Source organism: Haliaeetus albicilla, chromosome 11 (assembly GCF_947461875.1).
Source record: "Haliaeetus albicilla chromosome 11, bHalAlb1.1, whole genome shotgun sequence".
NCBI lineage: Eukaryota > Metazoa > Chordata > Aves > Accipitriformes > Accipitridae > Haliaeetus > Haliaeetus albicilla.
This window is the reverse complement of record NC_091493.1, coordinates 27,656,838-27,671,375: the sequence shown is the minus strand read 5'-3', so window position 1 is coordinate 27,671,375 and position 14,538 is coordinate 27,656,838. Positions and strand designations below refer to the sequence as shown.

At 44.6% G+C, this 14,538-nt stretch overlaps 1 protein-coding gene across 6 annotated transcripts in view; it reads left to right on the top strand.

Annotated features, from left to right (window-relative positions):
• SH3PXD2A (SH3 and PX domains 2A) overlaps positions 1-14,538 on the top strand; it is a 269,379-nt gene that overhangs the window by 183,483 nt on the left and 71,358 nt on the right. For 2 of the 6 annotated variants that reach the window (XM_069796906.1, XM_069796904.1), the window contains exons 7-8: positions 2,071-2,118; positions 11,238-11,369. In XM_069796906.1, the coding sequence (XP_069653007.1) occupies positions 2,071-2,118; positions 11,238-11,369 (180 nt within the window). Of the gene's footprint in view, positions 1-2,070; positions 2,119-7,089; positions 7,377-10,705; positions 10,933-11,237; positions 11,370-14,538 lie in introns of those variants that run through there. The other 4 variants (XM_069796910.1, XM_069796908.1, XM_069796909.1 and 1 more) reach the window with 4 other exon arrangements.

The following is a 14,538-nucleotide window of genomic DNA, read 5'->3' as shown; positions in this document are numbered from 1 at the left end:
CTGGCTTAGACCAATGGTTTTGACAAGGAGAAAAAATACTTTGTTTAAAAAGAAACTAAAAAGAAAATTGATAGTAGCTAACAGAATTGGGTTTTATGGTGAGTTTGGTTCCTTGAGATCTCACACAGGGTGTTTGTAGATATGGCTACTGAGGTTTAAACTCCCTTCTTGGGCAGACAGATCCAGGGTAGCCCTAAGCTGCTGTTAAGCACAGCTTATTCCCCCTATCTTTAATTGTTGGCTGTTTCAGCCTTTTGCTGCCAGCTTGGATTGGGGCAAACTGTTTGAAGTCTTCCTAGTTGTTCCTGCAGTCCATCTTCTGCTTTACTTATGGCTGCCATATTCAGGTTCTTCTGTCTGGAAAAAGATCTGACAGCTGACTGATGTCCATAATCCTGTTCCTGAAGGCAGTGGAAGTCTATTCAAAAGCTAATAGACAAGTTGCTGACAACAACTCCTTCACACCCTTTCCCGTGCGTGCCCCGAGTCTGTAATAGAAACATACTGTATATTCCCTCCATAAGCTAGAGCACAAGCTACTCTGCCAGATGATTTCCTGTTGTACTCTACCAATGCAGAGCCTTTTTCTTTTTTTCTTGAATGGTAATCCAAAGTAAATTACTGTAATTTACCACAGTGTATTTTGTACTGTATTGTGACAGTGCAGTGCATGGGTTTGGGAGCTAGATGGTTGGAAGACTTCAGGTTTTTCTCCAGACTGCCACTGTTGAGAACTTACTGAAAAGTAAGCAAAACACCAAATCCACCTGAATTCCAGTTTTGCGCCAACGCAATGAAAATCTTGTGCCTGATTTAAGGAAAGGATTTCAAAACCTCGCGATTCCCTTAGCGCCGAGGAAACGCAGCAATGTGTTTCTTGGACCTCTGGTTTCCAGTGGGAAGGTTTGAAAGCTGTTTCTTACGCTTTGTATCATGCTAGCAATTTCTCAGTTACATACATACTAGGAATATGTGACTGATTTTTGACTGTCTTGATAATATTCTGCAGGTCAAAAGACAATAACAAGTCAAATAGACAAGGCCACCAGTAGAGCTTGCCCCTCTCTCCAAGTGATTGAAGAGCAATCTTCTCTGCCCTGAAACGGATGGGTCCAGAATTGGTTTCCCCATTACAAATGAGTTTTTAAAATTGCATTTTGGAATTGTTTGTCGGAATTTAGGAAATTCTTAGCTGATCATATAAACACCTCTCCTTGTCTCTTCTCCTAGGCAATGCGAGAGTAACAGCTGTCTTTATCTCCCTTATCCCACAGAAGGGGAATGTTTGCTGGTTCTTATTTTGAAATGGGGGCAAACCTACTAACTCTTAAAATATGCTTCCAGTGTATTCAAACAAAAAAACCCCACTGCTTAATATTTGAAGATTATTCCCAGAATCCCAAGCCAAGTATTTACACCTCATTTCATGGAGGGGGAGGGAAATCTTTTGACCTTGTTGGTAGCATCTCTATTAGCTTTCTCCTTAACCATTTCTGCCTCATTCATTGGTTAAAAAATTGCATTCGTAGTTATACTTTGAATGCACCTTTATTGGAGCTTTGTACTCTTTTCTATGGAGTATTATTTGTCTGTTGTTATTTTCCTTAATACTGTTCCAGGGTAACAAAATGCAAATGCTTGTGGAAACTTGCATGTGTTTGCTAAGCTTAGTCTGTGAGTTGCCTGTTGGTCTTTTGGGGATCATTAACAGCTGCAAAGCTAAATACTTTTGCAGGTCTGAGGCTTAATAAGTCAAACTGTCTCTTGGTATATATTCTCCGTCCTATTGGGAATAAGCTCAGAGCATATCTTACTCTGAGATCTCAAAATCGGATCACTGCAGATCAGTTTCATAAGTTCTGCAAGTCCCCTAAAACATAAAAATTAACTCAGTAGTTCTTATCACTTGACCTTTAACTAAGTCCCCATCATGCCAACACCACTCTTAAGAAAAACTTAACGTTTCTTTCAAAGCTGTCTTGACTAACTTCCAAACTTTCTGATACAACTGTTCTCTTGTTTCTCTAATTACTTTCTCTTTTCATGGCTGCCCTCTTCTTGGATTTCAAGTTTGGATGTCCAGTTTGTCTGAGACTCCAAAAAAGAGTGTCGCTCCAGGTAAATTCTTTTATCTTGGTGTTCTGCATGCTATTAAAAAAAGAAGTCTGTAGCTCAAACTGTGTGTGGTTTTGGAGTTGTCTTGAATGTGAGTCTCTGACAGTGGATATCCAGGATCTGTTGTCTACTTGTGTACTGGTTTTTCATGATGCATGACTTCTGATAAGGAAAAGCTTTGCTTTTCTGACTGCTGCCTCACCTCGATGTTGCTGCTAGCAGTGGATAGTAGTTTGCTGTGTTGTATCGTCCTTGCCCAAGTCAAAGCCACAGTCCAAAGCAGCTTCCCTTCTTGTGTGGGTTGACCCTGGCCACAGCTAAGTGCCTGCACAGCTGCTTCTCACTGTCCCATGTGGGATGGAGGAGAGAAGAGGAGCTAAAGTGAAAAATCTTGTGGGTCAAGATAGAGAGAAACATGACTATATGCTCCTTGTTCTTCTGAAATGCTGTTCTTCTTTTCCACAGTAAGTAGAGAGGGTTTTATGGGGAAAACATGGGGCTATGAGGAAGATGCAAAATTTTCATGGGAGCATCAGGCTCCTTGCCACAAGGAGTTGGGAAGGAGGAGGGAGCAGGGAAACAACTTTTAAGTGAGGGGTGAGGGTCTGGGGAGAAGCAGTCCAATACAAGGCAAAAACTAAGCTTTACAATATAAGGTATCAGGACTTCTCTTGAGTAACCAGTGGATTTCTTCTGCAAATGTTTGTCACCTGATGTGGAATACCACAGAAGAGGTCTTTTCTTCATTCAGACTTAGGAAAAATGATCATGAGCCGTAGACCCTGTGTCTGTACAGGATGCTGGCCTGGTCACCCAGGTGGTTCAGGCCACACGTAGGTCTCAAGGCAAGGAAAGATGGAAACACTCCTGCTGCTTTCCATACCAGATCTGGTAAATATTCAAGTTCATGCCCTGTTCAAAGTATGTGAACAAAATCCGACCATCCTCAATGGATGAGTGCTTGCTTGTCTGAGGTTTTTAGTAAGCAAGACTGCTGTGATTTCAGAAATACTATCCTTGACAGAAGTTGAATATATCCCTGTGGGGTTCTTCCTGATCTTAGCAGAGGAGGTCTAATTTCAGGGTGGTAGTTGGATATAAAAGTGCAGAAATATCTGAAGTATTCAGTCACAGGAGCCTGGTGATTGATAGGTCACCAGGGAGTTCAGACAGAGAAACAGAACGAGGCTGAGTGGGAGAGAAGCGTGTTGAGGGGAAGACAGAAGAGGTGGTGTCACTTGGGAAGAATGACAAGAAGCCCTCAGATTACCTGGCTGGGGGATGAGGCTGGGTTTCTCTGACTCTACATCTGTTGCGACTGTTTCATGTTGCTGTATGTAAAATGACAAATTGAATGCCAAGGCTTTCATCCTTCTTGAAGGGCAAGGAAGTGAAATCTTTACTAGATACAAATTTCTTCCCTTCTGCTGACTGCTTTTAGCTAAATGCGTCTTGCTAGTTTGGCTTCAAAAACATTTGTGCGTGATGATGGGGCACATGTAAGTGATTAATTGCATGGCATGGTGCTCAAAGGTGAATGTTGATACACAGTCCTGCTCAAAAGTCTTCTGGTACATCTGGCAGGTTCTTAGTCCCCATGCTGTTCCAGTTCACGTGGCCTTTCAGTTTGCTTCTCATCCAAATGAATCCCCAGTTTCCAACACAGCTACTCTTCAGTCCAGGCCTGCCATGGGCTGTATCCTAACGTGGCAGGCTGTCGGAGCAGACTTGAATTTGATTTTTACCCATGTAGTACATACCTGTGCCCCGGGCTGGGGGTTGGAAATTAGAACAGAAGTCAGTTTTGTGCTGCCCGAGCTCCAGCTGAGGGCATGAACCTGCTCCACACAGTGGAGACTCTAACCAAGGATTGCAAGTGGTTTAATTTCTTACTTTGGAAAAAGACAGGTGCCATGCAGCCATATTCTGAGAGGTGCTGTGGTGGGGCACTAGTTTGGGTCACCCCAACTGCTGTTAAATTCCTTGGCTAGTCTGCTTTGTGCCATGTGGAGTAAACGTCAATGCGTTGCACCGGTGAGCAGGACTAGGGAAAATGCCAGAGTGTATAGGTGACTTCAGCCTAGTGGAAGACCCTGTCTAGCAGCTGTGTGAAAATCTCCAAGCAGTTTAACAGATTTGTGTGCAAAATACTTAAGTATTCTTAACTGTTGCTACCTGTAACCTAGTTGGTTGGAATAGCTATTCAGAGAGCCAACTTTCCAAGAAGGAGTGGAAAGACAACTCAACTTTTTTTTTTTTTTCCTTTCACCCTCCTGCCTCTAATTTTTCTTGGCTCTGTCTTAAAACCTAGCAGAGCAAAAATAAAAACTAAAAATCCTGAGACTAACAAGCTCCACTTGGCAAAGGTCAGTACTGAATTTCTCCATTTGTCAGGATTTTGTTGGAAATGCTGCTGAGGACTGTAAAGAAGGAAGAACTGAACTGGAGCACTCGCTTGAGAGAGCGCCTGCCATTTACCATGGGCCAAGCTTGTTCCTGACACGCTCCCTGTGGGGGCTGTGTTTTGCTGCTGCTTTTAGCTGTGTGTTAGACACGTACTCCAGTGCTGGAAGCCACAGCCTACCCTAAAGCTGCCACTTGTCCCAAACTCTTGAAGGCTTATCCAGATCTTGGTTCTTAGAAGTGCTAGAAAATACTAAGTGTGCCTTATGCTGGGAAATGAATCCAGGCATCAGGTTAATTTTCTGCTGCTATGATTGCTGGTCATATTCCCTTCTTGGTGGCAATGCACGCTATTGGCTTGGGCTCCCTGTAGCTGTTTGTAGTAGCAACCCAGGGGGCTAGGAGGGAGTTAATGCAGTTCATGGACTTACCATCTATACCAGGTCTCTGCATGTATAGCCAGAAGGATGATAAAGACTAGAGTTTTAGCTACTCTACAAGGAAGCTGTTGCCCCATGTACTGAAAGGCTTGTAGAGCACATGAGCTCTGTGGAGTTGAGGAAGGTATATGTATGGATGCTCACTTATGGAGAAACTTCTTCTATATTAATCATGGCTGCTAACCCGGGGTGAGAGGGTTTGCATGCTGACCTGGCCATCACTGGTTGCATGGTGCTCAACCTTATTTTATTCTCAGGCATTCTTTGGTATGTGGACAAGGTTTTAGGCCAAACTTCTCTGGCTTTGACTCTTCTGAATTACTTAAGTGGTCCGATCCAAACCCTTCCCTTTCTGCTTTTAATCCTGTCTCTGCTTAATAGCAGGGTGTCACCTGCTTCTGAAACTCTTTTCTGAAAATGCAACAGAATTGCTTTGTTCTTTGTAAAAGGGCTACCTGGCTGAGCTCAGGAAAGAACTACAGAAATGATAGTGTGTTAATAACCCATTTGATAGACTTATGCAAATATTTGTCTATAAGGAGGCAAAGGGATTTTTGTCAGTGCTGTTTTATTGCTAAGACCTGGAGACTGGACTGGACTTGTACTGAATTCCTTCAGTTATTATGGGTGGTGCTGAACTTCCTTCTCCGTCCCTAAAGCTTTGTGACTCAGGATTGCTACACCAAGAGCTGTTGATCTCTGAAGTTAAACACTGCTAGGACTGGGGGGATTCCTGTCTGGCAGAAGGGATGGAGATGAATCCCCTTTCCCCTTTTCCACCTGTGAGTGGCTTTTAACCTCCAAGAATAATTGATGTGCAAATATAGCCTGAATTTTGTTAAGTGGGAAGGGGGCTGAAGAGTGTAAGTCTGGAGTGCAGGAGTGTCCAGGAGATGAGTCAAAGGCCTGATTGTTTAGGGCATATTAAGAACAAAAACCAAAAAGAACAAACAAACAAAAATCCAAAACAAAACAAAAAACCCTCACTGAATAGAAGAGAGATCCTAGGCTTAGAAACATGGTTTTGATCTGAATCTGTATTGTCCCCAAGGAGATTTGTAGGGGGCTTCATCAGTCTCATCCCACTGCTTACTCTAGGAACTGGTTGTTTTAGGAACTGCTTTTCTGAGACCCCTGTGAGATCGTGCAGCTCTTGTGTAATCTCGTGTGCTTTACATGGTAAAGTCTGTTTTTCATCTTGTGTGCAGTAGACACTTAACCCAATTTTTAGGCAGACCTAAGCTCTCTATCTTAAAATACTTGGGGATAGATCACTGGTGGAAGGCTGAAAGAAAACATGCAGTTTCAATATGTTTATTTATCATAGTGACATGGTCCTTCTGATAAGAAAGAAAAGAGGTAGAGTTTTAAGGGGAGGAAAATCCCTGTGTTTAGAGCTGGGTATATGTTGTGAGGGGATAGACTGATTTGAGGATTTTAAGTAGGCTTGCTGCTATTCTGGGTATTCTTTTTTCTTCTTTTTTTTTTTTTTCTCCTTCCCCAAAAGGAGTTTTCTGGAGATACATAAAGGCTTACCCTTGAAGAATTGGCTTTAACAAGAAACCACAGGTCTAGATCCAAGCTACCACAGTTACTCCTCCCTATGTGCAGAAAAATGTGAAGCTCTAACTTTATCGTATGGAAAGCTGTGACAGTCGGGGATGCTTTCTGCCAGACGCCCCTGAGTGCAGACCCTGCACGTGTCCTCAGCAGTTGTGCCCAGGTCAGAAGAGCTGGACTACCTGGCAGTTGGTTGTTCAGCTGTGAATCATCCTTATGGCGTTCACTGACCGTTTCTGTGGGTTTGGCTGCTTCTGCAAAACTTCCACTGACCAGCCCAGTACTAATTCATTTAGTCTGAATCTGTAAACACTTGATTGATAATCATAAAAGGGCAATATAAAAGCCTGTGCGCTGTATGGATTAAAAGAGCAGACATGTTTATAGCCTGATAACAACAGAGTATTCTGGCAAAGATCAGGAGTCTCAGATTTCCATATCCAGATGATTTTATTTTTGGAGTCCAGTTGGTGGTTTTAATTTTTGGCTATTGCAAAACCATCGTAGGCCTTAGCTGTTGCAACATAGGAGGAGGAGGAGGAAGACGTTGCTTGGAACGGGTGCTCTGCGCTCTTATTTAGGAGGCTTTCACAGTAGCTGCTGGTCTCTGAGTACAGTGGGAGGAATGATGCTCCCTCCTCGCTGCCTGGTGAGGGGGACAGGGCGCAACTGTGTCACTTAATAGTGCCAGCTGTGAGGGGCATGGACAAGCTCCGATGACATTTCTGCCCAGCCCCAGGAAGGGAATCGTTGAGGTGAGGAGCAGGAGGATTGTAAAGTGGAGCCCTATGGAGAGGAGGAGGGGTATCCTCAAGACTTTAACCAGGAAACGGACTCGAGGCAAAAAGAAACGGAGAGGCAAGCAAACTCTTATTTCAGCCAGTGATCTATCGTGTGCTCTGCTCTGGGGAGGGCTTGCAAGTTGGAGCTAAACCAAAACACTAATTCTGCTTTTTTGGGGGAGAGGAGGGGGGAACTCTACCTGGCACATGAGCCTTATCCTGTCCTCTGCTCTCCGTTTCTCCTGCCTGGGCTGAAGAGGCTTTTAAGAAAGTGGGGCTGTAATGTCAGGGGGGCATTGCAGTGTGCATATGAGCTTGCTGGGGAACTTTTGCCACTCTGCATCCCTCTTCTCTGGCGTGCTTCACACTGAGCAGGCTGTTACTCTTCAATGAGATGCTGCGTCCTGTGTTACAAATTAGACCTGAGCTAATTGGCAGGGATGTGGAAGTGCCCACGGCAGCGTGTGTAATTGGTGCTGTGCTCTCTGTAGTGTTGCCCATCTTGTTCTTTTTGAATCCCCTTTGCGGGGAAAACCTGCAGTCTGACATAACATACCAGCAATGTTGTAGGCATCCTGAGTGTCATTGAGGAGTAATTCATCTAAAGATGCTTGTGGGGGATGGAAGGCTGAGGAGGGTTAAAATTTTTTACCCTACTGACTGTAACTGAAGGGAATACAGTAACAACCTAAACCAGCCTACCCAGAAAATGTTTAAGGCTTTTGATTGCTGGGAGGAGCCGTTTCTCTGTCGTCTGTCTTCCTCTCCTTCCTCTTTCCTCCTTTACTGTTACTGAAGCCTTCCCCACTGTGCAGTGCTTAACCCTGGGTGAGCATCGCTCTGGGAGCCACAGGGACCACACTGCTCCAAAGGGGATATCATCTAGGCATGATCTGCTGTAGCTGTAAATGAACAAGTTTGTTTGACCTTGGTTACTTCCTAGACCAAGGAATTTATCACTCTACTTTTTTTGTCTTAATAGGAAGCCTCTAACATTTATACAAGCTTCTGTTAAAACAGTCTCTTAATTGTATATGTTGCACCAGCCACTGTAGTGACAAATCTTCCTGCAGCAAGTACCTTTTCCAAGGCAGCACAGAGTAAACGGCATCCTAAAGTCCTGCTGGTTTCAGATATGTGAGTGCAGATATAACCTAACTTACCAGACTGTTGTAAACCCACTTTTTTTCGGAGCCAGAGCTGCGGAGGTGGATTTGAAGTGCTGCTTCTCTGGGTTTCCTGGCAAGGGTGCTCCTCTGGCACATGGTCCCTGGCTTGGCCTCAGTGGCTGATGGTGGGGTGTTTGCCAGTCTGCGCTCCAGCCTGGTCCTCTCCTTGTTCCCAGCAGGGAATCACAGTGTATCACAGGAGCACTGCTCCTGCCACCAAGCCAGTGCTGTGTTTTGGGTTTTCCTTGCTCTACTCCCATGAAAACTATCTAGGAGATTAGAGGAAGTAAGATGGTTGGGATGTCTATTTAGCAGGTAGCTTCCTGCATGTCCCCTGCTCCCTCTGCCACCGTTTGGTCCCTCCTTTTGCCTTTCCACACACCTAATTCTCTGCTGATGTACATGCATAAATGGCTTTTGTTTCTGGTTAGAGAACTGGCATTTATCTTAAGACTAAAATGAAGTAGGGGTTGTAGGTGTTACTAGCATAAATACATTGGGGGAAGATGATAATGCTGCCCTATTCTGGACTGGAGAAGGGACTGTGTGGGAAGCAGTGTGAAACAGGGGAAGGCATCTCATCACAGTCTAGGTAACCCAATTAGCACTGGTTTAAAGCAGAACACACAAGTCAAGTTGATTCATTGTGAGCAGAAACATGATGCTTACTTGGAATGCACAGCTATCATGAAAATTTTTATTATAAATTTCAATGTTGTCAGTTCATGGTCTTCTCCCCCTATTCCTGCTACTGGCTGTGATTCAACTATCTATACAAAAGCTAAATCTCTTAAACACAAACTTCTAGAGGAGATGACTCCTCTTTAAAGAAAATTAACCTACGTAACCTGAGGAGAGTCAGAGGCACGCTTAGGGAGCAAGGAAGTCTTCTGATTTTCTGGATTTCTTAAATCTGGTCCAAAGGGAGGTATTGTGATAGTGTTTCCTTTCAGGAAATGGTTGAATTAATTGCTTTTTGTTCTAGGATTTTCATTTCACAGGATGCTGTTTTAATGGCTGATGCATTCTTTACCTCTCTCTTGGCAGGGATGCTAATTATTTGTCTGTAGAATCACTTTGGATCTTCAGCCTAAACGCATATGAACATGCTGCGTTTAGAAACACAGTGCCGAGCATCCTGTGCTTGGCTGTCAGTCCCCTGACTTGTCTGGTGGAGTTTCAGACCGTGCTGCTTCCTTCCCATCTCTTGTAGCCAATTTGTCTTCAGAGATTCAGGAGACCTGGAGTCTGCTCCTGGCTCTGCCCCCGTCACGTGAAATGGGACTTTCAGCAAGTCATACATCTGCTTCTGTCTCCGCTTTCCATCTGCGTCTTAATCTAAAGAGACAGGAACTGCCTCTTAATATGTAAAATGTATAATAATGCTGTTGGCCCAACCACTCTGCCCTAATACACGCTGCTGTAATTCAGGAAACCTGTAAAATAATTTTGCATTAGGGCATGTTGGCTCTTAGACAGAAGTTGTAGGTGCTTTTTGCTCTGGTCTGACACTTTGAAGAGTATATGAATAAGGGCGAATTAAGAAACCCTGATGTCCTAAAGGTTTTCATGACTTTTCAAGGCAGTTTCCAGGCAGAGCACAGTCGGTTTGTGCCTGGGCTTGGAAGTGCAGAGGCCCCCATCTGCACTGTTTATGTTGCACCGGAGAGCCGAGATGCATCTCATACGGCGAGCAGCAGCGAGAGGAGGTCTCCCTCCACGTCTGGCACAGTGGTGTGCCTGCCTCGCGGCTCCACCCCAAAATGCACAGTTTCGGGTTGGGGGTAGAGAAGTCAGAAATCAAAACCCAAGAAGAAACTCCAGGAGTGTGGGGGAAGGGAGGAGAACGGTTATTTTGCACCTTTTTTCCACCCCTCTGTGTGAGAGCCTACTCTCATTCATAAATGGCTCTGATAGCCGAAAGCCCGCGGTACAAAGAGAAACCGAACAACTGGAGAGGTTGGCTCCAAGGGCTCCAAAAAGGCGCCGAAGGGCGATGGAGAGGGGGAAGCCGGCACGCGCTCTGCCCTGGTCCCGCTCGGGGCTGCTCTGCCGCGGGGAATGCGGAACTGCGGAGCTGGCGGGGGGCAGGCGGGGGGTGGCCGTGTTTGAGCAAGGATCTGGCGCTATAACTTTTTTTTTCTTCTTCTGTTTCAAGTAAACACTCTTCCCCGCCCTCCCCTCTCTCCCTCCACCCCACCTCCCTCTCTTTCAATCCCGCTCATGTGTTTCTATTTAAGGGCTGCAGTGCGGACGAATATGATTGGCATCTACAGCCCCCTCTTGACTTTCAGCTCAAGCCTTTAGAGTGGAGAAGGAGCTGAGCCGCCAAGGGGAGAGCTGTTTTTTTTTTTTCCTTTGGGTTTACTGGGGGGATGGCTCAGCTGTGGATTTATGCTGCTTCTGCCCAGGATTTTTCTCTCTGAATGGGAGCAAGGATTGTGGAAACCATGTTGGGAAGAGGTTTATTTTCAGAATCCATCATGAAACTTTGCAACTAATTCACTGTTTTCAGCTTCTTTTCGTATTTTTTTCCTCCCTTTTTTCTTTTTCTTCTCTCCGATGTCCCTCTGTGCTGCTGGGTTGTGGGCCAGAGGAGGCTATTTCTATATGGCCAGCCATTTGGGGATATGCTGCGAGCCAAGGTTGTTTGCTGATTTGCTTGGCTCTGGTGACAAGTTGGCCTGTCGTGCATCGGATGGACGGAGGTCGCTCTCAAGGAGCCATGGCTGGAAGCTGGCTTACGGCTTGCTTTTTCCCTTCCCCAGGTGCTGATGCTAGCTCTGAACCCATGATCCTGGAGCAATATGTGGTGGTGTCCAACTATGAGAAGCAGGAGAACTCTGAGATCAGCCTCCAGGCTGGAGAGGTCGTGGATGTCATAGAGAAAAACGAAAGCGGTAAGACACGTTTGCTGCTTTTCCCTCTTCCAATGGTCCAATTTTTGCATGTGTTCCTCTTCTTTCGGTTTCCTCATCACTACTTGTAGCTGTACGTTAGCTCCATCTGGTACAGTTACTATGTCTGGCTGAGGATGTTGAAGTTTCTCAATGTTGATTTGGGCTGGGGGCCAAATGTTGCCTTCTACTGTAAGAATGTTTCATAGGTTTTGTGCGTTAATTAGCCAAAGTACACTAATGGAAAATGAAGGTGAAGGCAGAGAAGGATCTGCAGCTAATGAAGCTAATGTATAGAAGACTGATTTAGTTGCCCTGCTGTCTTTTCAAGTCTCTGTCAGCATTTCCATTACTAACTCCCTTTTTGGAGGATTTATAGGATGAGTGTTTAAAAATTGCTTGGGATGAAACTTGGCTTGACAGCTGAGCCCGTGGCCCACAGCTCGGTAGGGAAGGGAGAGGGTGTGCGTAGATAAATACGTGGCCATGCAGTTTCAAAACTTCTTGCAGGAGTGCTAATTGGGGAATTTTGAGGCAGAGGCGGTCATGTAAAAGCAAGATGAAATTCCTTCTGCCATCCGTGGAACAAGCAGCTTCCACTTGGAAAATGAGACTTTTGGCAAGTGTTTGTATAGATGTCTTTTTTGTACATTAACTCTTGGATGCCTGGTAGCTTTCAGTCAGGCTGAACAAATGCAGGAGACTGTGTGCATGTGCGTGGTTGGAGCAGGTTAGCAGCTGGTTTGAGTAACTGCCTGTCTTCAGCAGCTCCCCCTCCTCCCCTCCAGCACTCCCTCTGTATTAATCCAGAGCTGTTGTCCAGGACTAGTTTCCAGCTTGCTCGTGACTTATGTGTCCTCATCCAGAGGAACTGCTGGCATTTGGAGTCGTTCAAGCAAAAGCTCATGTCGTGGTAGCTCCATGTGCAGGGCTGTCACAACTGCCTGGCTCTGGAGTGTGTGCTGGGCATGCCAGAGCTTGGGGGAACCAGGGCACCCTGATCTGGGACTCAAATCCATCTTCCAGAGCTCTGAGTCATGTTATCCACAATGCTGACCATACATTGTAATTTTTTTTTTTTTTTTTTGGTTCTTTTAATGGAGCGGTAATTTCTCTGCTGTATGAAGGCCTGATGCTTGTTTGGCTCAAAGCGATGCAGTTAGTTTCTGGCCGGTGATTTAGCATGGTGTCCAAAAGGATAGTGTGTGGAAATGCACTGGCTAGTGTGAACAGAAATGCCTGTCTCCTGGGTACTGACTGTATCACTTGTGAAACTAGTAGGGGTCAGGATGCTCATCTGCCCCACTTTAAAGCAATCATTATGATTGAAGGGGGGAAAATGTCTTAACTTCTTAAACTGTGTCTGGGCTAGTGGACAAGCATCCTCCCTTCCAAGCTTGATGGCTCCTCATTGTCAACACTAGGTGTTGCTGCTGTCGGAACAAGCCTGGTTATTGTGGCAACTTGCATTCGTATCTGATGATATCCCTGTCTTGGATAATGGCTTATGGAGCCAAGGGAATTTGGCTGTTAAATAATGCAAGAAGTGTATGAATTCCAAATTACAGTTCCTTTGTGTTTACTTTTAGTGTGGCCTCTGCCTTGCATGGTTCACATCATATTGTATTGAACCATATAGTATTTGGAGATATAAATGGAGAGAGTGTCAGGGTTAGAATTTAATTAGTGGGTCTAGAAATGTGACTCTTCTTAGGAAACAGCCTTGAATTTGGATTACGGTTCTTAAGACCATATTCTGATGCTTAGCAGCCAGATTTCTTGATGTCCATGTAAACAAGGAAGGAGGTCTGAAGCCGCAAACTCCATGCTATGATCTTGCCCTATATATTTTTATATATATATATGTATGTATGTATAAGAGATATATATTTTAAAAAACCCTTAAGTCACAGATTGGTGATGGAGAGAGCATCATTTGCTTTGGATGCTTGTCTAAACTGTTCTGGCAGGGAAATCATGTTTTAGTTGTTCCAAGAACAGGACTCCACACATACACTCTTTCTCTCCCCTAGGTTAGGGATACCACAGGAATGACTTCAACACTATGACTTCTTGTCTCTTCAGCTATAGCTAAACCTGTGAATGGCGTGTAATGAAACTAGCAAAAGTTTATGAAGTGTCAACTTTTAAAACTCATGAGTTATTGTTTGAATTTCAGTGTAGGCAAGCAAGCCTAGTAGATGCAGTTATGACTTCTAAGAACATGGGGATACACTTTTCAAGAAAATAAGATTATTGGACTATGCACATGTGTAGTAATTCATCTGACTGTATGGTTATGTTGGCTTCCGAAGTGTTGTGAAACTATAGCTGCAATTGTATAAATTAAACTTGTTCTCCTGATCCAGACGGACAAAAGTGATGTAAAGTATTACGGATGTCACCTGCAGCAGGGACAGTTTCTTCAATGGAAGGAAGGAAGTATGGCTAGGTTGCTTGTTAGCTGTGTGGCTGAGAAGTCCCATCAGACTGGACAGTGCGCATTGGATGCGCTGCCTGGCCAGTATCTCAAACTTCCTTGTGTGTATACATCTGTATATCATATGTCTGGTTTGGGGGTTTTTTAACTGTACTTTGGGGAAGCTAGACATGAAAAGGCACAGGTGACTGCTTGATTTTAAAACCTTGCCTGAATAGGGTTGCTTGCTAATGCCTAGGGACACTTAAATGGTTCTTTTGTTTCCCGGAGTGGGAAGAACCTTAACTTGGCTCTGTTGCATGGCTTTGTAGGGAAGAAACACCTTCTCTTTACTGGTCAAGTGGCCCTATGCTTTTTACACAAGGAAGCTCAAAACTAGTTTCCGAACAATGGTGCCTGGTTCATGTCCTGCTGGGTTTTTTCTTCTGAACACTTCTAGGGCCTGAGCAAGTGTCACCGTCTCCTCTGATGTTTGCCTGCAAATTGTGTACCCCCCTGAAAGGAAGTAAGCTCTGCTTTAAAGGCCAGTGTATATAGGGCAGAGGTAGAAGGGAAGGAAAATCTGGTGACTGATTTATTGAAGTCTTACCTGATTATCATCAAGCTACATTAACTTTACGTTAAGTAAGTGTGTTGCATTTACTGTATAGTATTATTCAGTGTTACTTTTCCCACAGATGGTATTTAAGGCATCTTGCAGGCAGATACGCACAAGCCCATTCGGTAGAGCCT